This window comes from Triticum dicoccoides, chromosome 5A (assembly GCF_002162155.2).
Source record: "Triticum dicoccoides isolate Atlit2015 ecotype Zavitan chromosome 5A, WEW_v2.0, whole genome shotgun sequence".
Lineage (NCBI taxonomy): Eukaryota > Viridiplantae > Streptophyta > Magnoliopsida > Poales > Poaceae > Triticum > Triticum dicoccoides.
The window spans coordinates 679,264,377-679,274,518 of record NC_041388.1 but is presented as its reverse complement, the minus strand read 5'-3'; the positions used below and the strand labels follow the sequence as shown (position 1 = coordinate 679,274,518).

The 10,142-nt window shown below is 42.5% G+C and overlaps 1 protein-coding gene across 3 annotated transcripts; it reads left to right on the top strand.

Moving 5' to 3' along the window:
* The first annotated feature begins 328 nt into the window (after positions 1 to 328).
* LOC119304087 (cycloartenol-C-24-methyltransferase 1) lies at positions 329 to 6,920 on the top strand. Of its 3 annotated transcripts, none has more exons than XM_037581248.1 (14): positions 330 to 522; positions 613 to 749; positions 2,087 to 2,153; positions 2,617 to 2,690; positions 2,835 to 2,919; positions 3,036 to 3,091; positions 3,831 to 3,885; positions 4,014 to 4,061; positions 4,423 to 4,506; positions 4,606 to 4,806; positions 4,973 to 5,098; positions 6,044 to 6,141; positions 6,318 to 6,386; positions 6,486 to 6,920. In XM_037581248.1, the coding sequence occupies exons 2-13, from the start codon at positions 667 to 669 to the stop codon at positions 6,373 to 6,375; spliced, it is 1,035 nt and encodes a 344-aa protein (XP_037437145.1). In that variant the 5' UTR covers positions 330 to 522; positions 613 to 666; the 3' UTR covers positions 6,376 to 6,386; positions 6,486 to 6,920. The 3 variants fall into 3 exon arrangements, with proteins under 3 accessions (XP_037437147.1, XP_037437145.1, XP_037437146.1); XM_037581249.1 differs by having other exon boundaries at positions 6,482 to 6,920; XM_037581250.1 differs by lacking the exons at positions 6,318 to 6,386; positions 6,486 to 6,920 and having other exon boundaries at positions 329 to 522; positions 5,986 to 6,083.
* Positions 6,921 to 10,142: the final 3,222 nt, after the last annotated feature.

The following is a 10,142-nucleotide window of genomic DNA, read 5'->3' as shown; positions in this document are numbered from 1 at the left end:
TCCTTTGGGATATTCCTTGGGTTTTCTGGGGTCCAAGTTTAGGCTAAGGAGGTTGGCGATGTAGTACTAAGCGCCGAAAACCGGGGACCGTATGTTTCGTCATGCAGGAACAGGGAGCGAACGTTCGCCCTATATTCGCATCCGAAACTTATACTGGTTTCTATCATTTTTATGATTTTTTTTACAGCACCGTTAATCTGCGACGTGGACAATGAGACACGGCCGATCTGATTTCCGAACGATCCAACCCGTTGATTCGAAATGCTGCCGGAAGTGACGGCGCATGTGCATCAGAGAGTAATAAATTGGGAATCCTGAATCCAAATGGAGGCTCGGCTGGCATTTGCTTGTCCTGTTTCTCGGCCGCCTACTTGTAATCCGCTGCCAGCCAAATCGCTCGCTCACTCCCACCCTCGTCAGCCTCCGGCAGATCCTCCTCCTCCTCCATACCGCTCGAAGCTCCGTCCTCCTCCTCCCGACACCTCGAGATCTCCGCCCCGGACCCGTTTCTCCGCCGCCAAGGTCGGCGGCCTCGCTCGATCCCGCCCTGTTCGATTTCGATCCGGAGCAGCGAGTCTGAACCTTGCAATTTCTCTGTTTTGTTTCGGTCAGGCCCAGCGCCGCCGCCGCCCGGCCCTCCCTGTCGCAGGCGACGCCGCCGCCGCCATGTCCAAGTCTGGAGCCCTGGATCTCGCGTCGGGCCTTGGCGGGAAGATCGACAAGGAACAAGTCAAATCGGCGGTCGACGAGTACGTCTCTCTCTCCCCCCTTGCCGTTGGCGTGATCCATTCCGGCAAGCTGCTTCTTTTAATATTCCGCGGCGCTCGATGATGTTTTTTTTCCTTTTGGAATAAATAAATAAACAAGACACGGGAGCAGCTGACCCGATGCGATTTCTACCTTCTTCATGCTTCCTGTGTGCTACGGACTTAGTGGGAATTACGGTTGGGTTTCAGGAGAAGGGGATTTGGGGATACAGTTAGTACATACTCCAGAATACTGACTAAACCTTAGATCCAACTGCTCCACGCCTTTACTCTTAAACACCGCCCAGCTCACACATCACAGGCCAGTGCCCACCGTTGCTTCAGGTTCAGTGCTGCCTGGGCTGTGGCACTCTCTCTGGAGTTTTAAGCATCCATTTGTGCGCCCCAAATCATATGAACCACAAACATTTTGCTCCAAATTTGGTTGGTTTGTATTGTAGGATTACCAACCAGGAGCTTCTCTGCTCTGCTCTGCTCTGAGAAAAACCGTGCTCTGTTTTTCTTCTCCCTCACATGGCACGTCCTTTTCCAGTTGGCGGGCGGCTCTCATTAATTTACCTTTCGCAATCTGCACCCATACATGGGTTGGATAATAATTCTCTGCTTCTTCATGGGCTTGGAATTCCTGGCTTAAGTCTTTGGTGGATTAAATGCACATCGGAAGATGTAGCTATCTGCCCCCTGGGTGTGCTAGTACAGTACTACAAGTCATCCAACTGTGCCTACCACTGTACTACCTAGGAACCATGTCATGTTTTATTTTATTTTTATTTGAAGGCCTGAACCATGTCAGTCACAGTGGGGAGTAACTTAGAATAGTAACATGCACTTAAAGTCTATGTTACCACATGCCTCTCTCCACAGTAGGTAATAACATATGTGTTGTGTCATGCATAGCTTCATTTATTGGGTTATAGACTCATCTTTTCTTGATATGTGTGATGTTACAGTAACTAGCTATTTTACCACATGCCTCTCTTTCTTCATTAATTACATGCCACATCATCTATTTTGCCTAGATAAGTGTGATGTTACCACCTATGTTACTCCCACTGTGGTAGTCTTAAGGCCTGAACCTGTGAACCATGTCATGTTTTTTTAAAGGCCTGAATGTTAAACTCGTCCTTTCACATGTGCACACTCTTTTAAGGGGCATCAAAATGTTTGTGTTTTTGCCTCTGCATGCACTGTAGGATCTGCCGAGTGTAATCTTGTTAGCCGGCGTCTTCATTCCCTATACAGTACTGTTTATGTTCATTCACTCCAGTTATTTTTTCCCTATCCTACTCTTAATTTGGGGACAATCTTTTTTTCACAAGGTATGAGAAATATCATGGATACTACGGAGGGAAGGAGGAATCGAGGAAATCCAACTACACCGATATGGTAATAATTATTATCTTATACGGGACATGAACAAACACCACGTTTATTATTTATATTATTTTTTTGGAGGAATGGCTTTGTAAATTTGATGCTTTCCTACTCAAGTTATTATTTTAGCCTACGATGATTATTGTCATGAATGGATTGTTATAGTGTAATTAGCTTCACCATACATAAATCAAATTGTTAGCCTGCAGCTCTGATAATCCAATGTCATTAGAGGGTCAGTGTTCTTTCAAAGCTGATTTAGAATCTCCAAAACGTTTCTTAAGTAGGCAGGAAATTTCGGATGATGGTTGAAGTAACAAATACATAAGCACCTTCTTAGGTTTAGGTTCTGCCATTTACAGTCCTTTTTTGATAATCCAATGTCATTAGAATACTCACGTCTATTTTCTGTGCTGCATAATGTCCAACTAGGATTTGAATGTCAGGACCTACCTAATACTATGATGTTTACCAGGTTAATAAATATTATGATCTTGCTACTAGCTTCTATGAGTATGGCTGGGGTGAATCCTTCCACTTTGCTCACAGGTGAGGACTCTTATCGAAAGAATACATAATTGATCTTTCATTTTTCATGAAAATTATATCATTTTGATTTTATAGAAAAAATTATATGAAAAGATTTAGAAGAACATTGCTAACTGTAATTCCCCATCTCTCTTGGCATTTCAGGTGGAATGGGGAATCTTTAAGGGAAAGCATCAAAAGGCACGAGCACTTTCTGGCTTTACAGCTTGAGTTGAAACCAGGGATGAAGGTCAGTTTTCTTATGAAGATAGAATAACCTATGGCAGAATGATTTCCCTTTTTAAGCTGCTCTTGCTGCAGCATAATATGATAATGGAACATGCAATATCCTGATGTTTGCTGTAGGTTTTGGATGTCGGCTGTGGAATAGGCGGGCCATTAAGAGAAATTGCGAGATTTAGGTTTAATTCCTGTTTCACTCTTTCACCTCTGTTCATATATGTGAATTGTGACGTGTTCAGGTTTAGACATTCTCATATGCACGATTAATGCATCTGAAGTGATTCATGTTTTTATTACTTAGAACTGTGAACTAGTGGTGGCATGATTTTGGGGAGAAGATCTAGATATTATTTACCTTTCAATTTATTTATCATGATCTTTTTCTTTGGAGAAGTTGAAAACTGAGATGATTGTGTGCATAGCACCAAAAATATTTTTAGTATCAGCCTTGATCTATTTGTTGTTAAATCATGGTAATCAGCCACTCAACAGTTTAACTGCTTCCTCCATTCCAAAATCGGTGATGTTTTAGATATGGTGACGGTCTCCAGGATGCAACTTTGACTTTTGTTTTCTATATGAAAATGTAATAAAAAAACTTGCATAATTATGAAATATTTTGATGAAAAGTCTAATGATATTATTTTCATTTCACCAATCTCAGTTATTTATACATCAATACTGTATTTAAAGTTAGAGAAGTTTGACTTAACGCTTTCCAGGAAGTCATCAATATTTATTTTCATTTCACCAATAGTACTAATACTTATTATCTCTTATGTTTGTAACCTAAGGAAGACGTATAACTGCATCTGTAAGTTAGAAAAGGATTATTGGCTTTGTCATCTTTCATTATCAGTAGTTTAGTACATTATACTTGCAGCCAGAAATAACTGATCAGGCAACCGTTATCTGCAGCTCCACCTCAGTTACTGGATTGAACAACAACGACTACCAGATAACTAGGGGAAAGGTTGTTCAATGCTCATTATTTTTTGGTTGATTCTACTGTTGACTGCGATTAATAACTTCAGCTAAATGTGCACCATTAAGTGTACTTACCACATAACTCTTCTGTTAATAATGATCTTTGTATTTCAGGCGCTTAATCGGTCGGTAGGACTTGGCGCTACTTGTGATTTTGTCAAGGTATTGTTGGCTTACCCACTAGATCACTTTGTTTTGTGTTTAGCTTTTTTTATCTGTTATTGTCCTCGGCTCCTCGCACTCTCTTTTTGTAGGCAAAAAAAATCTTTGTATTTGCTTTGCTCACGGTTACAAAAAAATGCTAGGCGGGTGATGGTGTGCCACCTGGTCGCCCCTAGGTGGGATAGGTGTCAGACGTTTAGAACATGTGATCAACCTCCTTAATAAAGTAATCTTTATTTGATGAAGACACGTATTAGTTGTGTAAAAATGTATAAGATCAATGCTTGTATGTAGTTCCTGGATATGGAAAAGATTTTAAATAACAGTACTTATATTACCCACATATTATTCTGAAATACAGGCAGACTTCATGAAGATGCCATTCTCTGATAACACTTTCGATGCTGTTTATGCCATTGAGGCAACATGCCACGCACCTGATCCGGTATGACCTCTGTCACTCTATAATTCTTTCGATGCTGTTTATGCCATTGAGGCATTATGTCCTATCTTATAAAGGTGAATTGACCTTTTTGTTGCACAGGTTGGCTGCTACAAGGAGATCTACCGTGTATTAAAACCCGGGCAGTGTTTTGCTGTATATGAGTGGTGCATTACCGATCACTATGATCCAAACAATGCAACCCACAAGAGGATTAAGGATGAAATTGAGCTTGGGAATGGCCTGCCAGATATCAGAAGTACTCGGCAATGTCTTCAAGCTGTTAAAGATGCTGGGTTTGAGGTAAGACATAGCACTTTCTCTCTTTTCGTTTAATCATGTCCTTCTAGGATTTACCTGGGTGGAAATCCCCACTCCTGCAATAGGAAATACTGCAAGTATTTCTTTTCTTCTCAATATCATGGTGTTTCATCCGATCTGTAATGAATATGATGTTGTATTCATGAAGGTTATTTGGGACAAGGATCTTGCTGAAGATTCTCCATTGCCTTGGTACTTGCCCTTGGACCCAAGTCGGTTTTCTTTGAGTAGTTTCCGGTTGACTACCGTGGGACGAATAATTACTCGCAATATGGTAAGGCAATGAATTCTTTTATTTTTGCTATCATTGTGTTCCGCACAATCAAGTCAAATCCGGAGAGCAGATTTTGTGCAACTAGTTGCCCATGCACCCCATATCCTCTCCACTTTTTTCCCCATATTTTCCAAGTTCCAAAAATTATGAAATAAATCATGGATGTAAATAATGCTATATTTTGTGCATTTACAAAATCTCATCCGAAAGTATGACTATTTGTGACCTAGAGAAAAAGGACAAGATATGAACAACTAGTTGCACAAAATCTGCTCTCAGTGCTACTTTCCTGCACTGTATGGACCATAGGTTGACAACTATTTAACCAGTTCTATTGACCTCCTTGTGATTAGGATCCTGTCATGTGGTTTTAAATTCTTATCATGAGAGGTATCATCCCAGTAAATTTGTATCAAATTGCATAGAAATTGGAAACCATTCAGTTTCACCTCTTGTAGTGACAGCAAAGCTAGATTCTTAACTACAACTATATGGCATGGACACAAATATATAGTCCAGCTGCTTGGCCTTTGTCATTTGTATTGGTACTGTTTGCATCTGACACATCAAGATTTTGATACCCGATAAAATTGATATGTTACCCAATATTTAAATGGCAATATTGTTTATGGAAATTCCTATACTGTACACATACTTAAAGTGATTTGCTGTCCATGTAATGCACTGAGTTGCTTGATTAGGGAACTTAATCAAATTCAGTTCGTAGTAACTACTCCATAAGACAGTTAAGGCTTTACGGATCATCTTGTATATTGTCCAACGTAGTATGCCATGACAGCCAAAGCTGGTTCCACCATGCCTTGATGCTTGGTTGGCGAAAATTCGTAAACATGAGATTGAGATTCTCTTATGATATTGTTGTTCAGGTCAAGGTATTGGAATATGTTGGTCTGGCTGAGATTCTCTTATGATATTGTTGTTCAGGTCAAGGTATTGGAATATGTTGGTCTGGCTCCGGAAGGCAGCCAGAGGGTCTCTAGTTTCTTAGAGAAGGCCGCGGAAGGTCTTGTCGAAGGTGGCAAGTAAGTTTATCATCTCTGAACCACGTTTCTGAAAGAGAAAAGTATAATTTGCAGAGAGCTTCAGTCGTAGTGCAACTTCAGGAGCTCACTCCTCACCGCCCTCTGTGCTGTCCTTTTATTCCCTCCAGTTTAATGCTCTGTATATGAATGAGTTGTAACATGAGCAAGATCTACAGGAAGGAAATCTTCACCCCGATGTACTTCTTTGTGGTTCGGAAGCCTCTTTCAGAATGAGCAACTTTCAGGTACCGGTAATTTTAATTTTGACTAGTCCTCTAAATCATCATGATATTTTCCCAGTTCATGTATTCGCAAGTTCTTATCGTGTGTATCTTTGAAGCCAGGCAATGCAAAGATGCATTTTGAAGAAGCGGGCTTGACCGGGGAGTTTGGCTATGCGATCCTCGCTTCTTATCTGTAGAAGAAGACATAGTGAAATGTGTTGCGTTTCTGTTTGTTTTGTATTTAATGTTGAGCTTCTGTTTTGTTGTTTTGTCGTGTGAACTTTTGATGCTCGTCGATTAACTGACTGTTTGACACCATTGTGCTAAGCTATTAGTGGCATAAATAAGCTAGATGCAGTTTTCTTCCCCGTCAAGGTTTGCATAAGGCTGTTCCGATTTCTTGTCCGAACAAGTGTGTGTACTGTGTAGGATCCGGTGGTGCTGAAGTTTTGTAACCTAGCAACGAGAATTTCGCATGAATGATTGTTCCCGGTACTGGAATTTTCAAGTATGTTTGCCTTGAAAATAATAATTTGAGGGGTATGTTTGCCTTAATTTTATTGTACATCACATGACTACCATTTGTCGTTGTGCCTCTACTGAACTTTAAGACAATTTTCCTTTATATATTATACTAATACTAATTCTTGCCACAAACTAATTTTGGTACTCGGATAGTTGATGGTTCAGATTTAGGAAAAATTTGCAAGTTAAATAATAAAGTATCAGTGTTTTTGTTTTAACAAGGTAAAAATGTCCAATAGATTTATGGTTCCATTTGAGTTTTTGCATGGTCTCGAGATGGATTCTCGTCTTCTTGATAAAGAAGAGATGGTGTGCGTATTTTCTATCTGATCTGAGCAGCTATGAAGGCCTGGTTTTGTTCGAGTCTCTGTGGCTCGTGTGGACTAAAACCGATCTTTGTGACCATGTCTAGTGTCGATAATTGATTCGCTGCTGATCTTATGTGAGGAGCAGTAGGAGGACGGTGGTGCCCGAAAGGATAACGTAGAAGACAATTGTAATATAGTAATGGTTTTATCTAGGTCCACGTCTCCGGAGGCGTGACCGGTCACTATCCGTGGACACGCCTGGGCGCGTCTACGGGCGTTTGAGGGGTCGGATTTGCCAAGTCCAACTGTAGATGCTCTTAGGTGGACAGTGGTATCCCTAGTCCTGGTTCAAGTCCTGGTGCTCGCTTTTATACTGGATTAATTTTCGGCGATGCGACGCCTACAGTGGCTTTATAAAATCTCAAGATGATATGTCGGCTCAGTCTTTCGAAGGTGCTCATAGAGACAGGGTGTGTCTGTGTGCGTTTATAAAGATGAGTGTATGTGCGTATATATCTAGCAACGAGAATTTCACATGAATGATATAGTATGCGAAATTCCCGGTACTGTGTTAAAAAATACAATTATAATATAGTAATTATAATATAGTATTGATTGTTCCTGGATGGGAAATAATAACTCTACGTCCTATTTATTGATGTACACTAATGACCGGAGAATACAGACAAGTACAATGTTAGTATGAGATCAACCAAAACAAGATCTTGAAACAACGGTGATCTGAATGACTCGAGTCTTTGGCAAATGGTCTTTGAGTCTAGGTCTTGTCATTGTCATCGTGGGATCCTCTTGTTGGTGCTCATCCTTTTCCACAAATTCATCTTGTTGGCGGGCAACTTCTAGCCTTGCAGTTTTAGCCATGTTAATCCTTTGTTGAATGGCGCGGCTCACGTATTAGCGCAATTGTATGTTTTTATAAGTTCAATTGTGTGTTTCTTCTGGTGATTCTTTTTCGGCGCATCGCAATGTAACTTTTCATGTTGCACATCCCGAAAAACTCTCTGTAACGATGTTTCGTGATCAATAAACACCAGCATTCTCTCTCAAGAAAACAAAAAGAGGATAACGGTGAACAAATAGAACTAGCACTAATCTTCCTGTTTGTTGTCCTATATAGGAGTAGTATCAAAACAGATCATCCTATGGTAACCCCGCAAAAAAAAAAAGGATCTTCCTATCGTATAATGTAACAAAAAAGATGGCCCTATAGTAGCTATTTATGTAGATAGACAGCACAATCTGGATATAACGGCGCGCGGCGGCGGAGTCGGCAACGCAACGAACCAAATCCTAGAATCTGTGCGCCAGTCCTGTCCCAAATGAAAACCCCGAGTTGGGTGTTTGGTGTAGTAACAATCGTCAAGAAAGAAAGAAAGAAAGAAAGAAAGAAAGAAAGAAAGAAAAACCACTGTATGTACGTCTCAAAGATGGATAGGATACCCTTAAAAAAAAAAGATGGATAGGATACGGCTAGGGCCTAGGGTCAAGTTCTTGCAATGATAGATAATCCCCATAGACAAAGAGACCGAGCTACTGCTCGATAGGGGAGAAGGCATGATCTGGCCGGGCCGGGAGCATGTACTCCCTCCGTTTCGAATTACTCCCTCCGTCCCAAAATACTTGTCGGAGAAATGGATAAAAATAGATGTATCTACAACTAAAATACATCTAGATACATCCATTTGTCTGACAAGTATTTCCGGACGGAGGGAGTACTTATCTTGGATTTGTCTAGATACAGATGTATCTAGACTCATTTTAATGCTAGATACATCTGTATCTAGACAAATCCAAGACAAGTAATTTGAAACGGAGGGAGTAGTCCGCAACGCAACGCGCTCTTCCCCGTCCGAGCTCCAAAGCTCGTGATGAGCCTGCACCTGCAGTGAATCTGGCGTCTCGTCGCGCGATCTCCGGCTGCGGCTGCGGTACGACACCCACCCACCCACCGTCGTACTCGTACGCGCGCGCGCACGGCCGGAACCGCACCCATTGTTCCCACGGGGCGCCGGACGGAATCGCCAGGTCGCGGCGTGTAGCGCTAAAGCGGGGACACCCGTAGCGCGCGCAGATCACAGCCTGCTCGCCCTCCCGGCATTGCCCTTTCGGCTCCTCCGTCCGCCGCTACTTGCAACCTCGATCATCACAGGCACAAAGCTTTGCCTGTGCCCGTGCTAGGATGGTAGATCGATTTGGCCTAGTTTGTGGAGGCCTACGGGAAGGGATAGACAGATGGATTCTTCCTGCTGCTGCTGCACTGGAGCAGCAAGCAGGCAGGCAGGCAGGCATTGGAGCGTGGTGCATACATGAATGCCCTAAACTCTCTGGGCCTTTTCTTTCTTTCTTTCTTCCTTTTTGGGACTGATGGGCATTGCATTCCGTCTGGGTGGGTGCACAGCACACACTTGTGCACCGGCCAGCCAGCAGCCTTTCCGTCTCCTTTGTTCCTTCCTGCCTTGCTCTAACCTGTCAGAACCATATACCTGCAGGGCCCTGTTCATCATGTACTCTACTCTACTCTACTCCGCCCCATGCTACCCGCTTTTGCTTGTCCTCTAATGTGCATCATTGTCCGCTTCATTTCTTCTCTCTTCTCAATCATCCAAGGACGGGAGGGCGGGGAGGGTTTTCTTTCTTCCCCTACAAGGGATCTAGCCGCCGCAAGGGTGACAAGATTTCCGCCCAGCGGCTCCCCTTCGCCGACGACCTCTTGGTCGACGGTGGTGAGGGGGTTGCCGGATCACACGCATGCGGACGTGTGTAACTATAGGTTTAGGGTTCTAACAGTTTAGGTTTTGATCATTCGACATCTTGGCTTCGGTAATGGTGACGACATGGCAGAATAAAGAAACTCCAGATCTTTCTTCAACATATGTTCAAGCACAGATGGCATGACGGTGGCGACATCCCTATGGCAGTGGTG

What these genes read in the sequence shown, in the direction of transcription:
- LOC119304087 (XM_037581248.1), top strand. Translation starts at nt 667, where the DNA reads ATGTCCAAGTCTGGAGCCCTGGATCTCGCGTCGGGCCTTGGCGGGAAG. An exon ending in TTAAAGATGCTGGGTTTGAG is followed by an intron (nt 4,807 to 4,972) that starts GTAAGACATAGC and finishes GTATTCATGAAG; the next exon opens with GTTATTTGGGACAAGGATCT. An exon ending in GGTCTTGTCGAAGGTGGCAA is followed by an intron (nt 6,142 to 6,317) that starts GTAAGTTTATCA and finishes CAAGATCTACAG; the next exon opens with GAAGGAAATCTTCACCCCGA.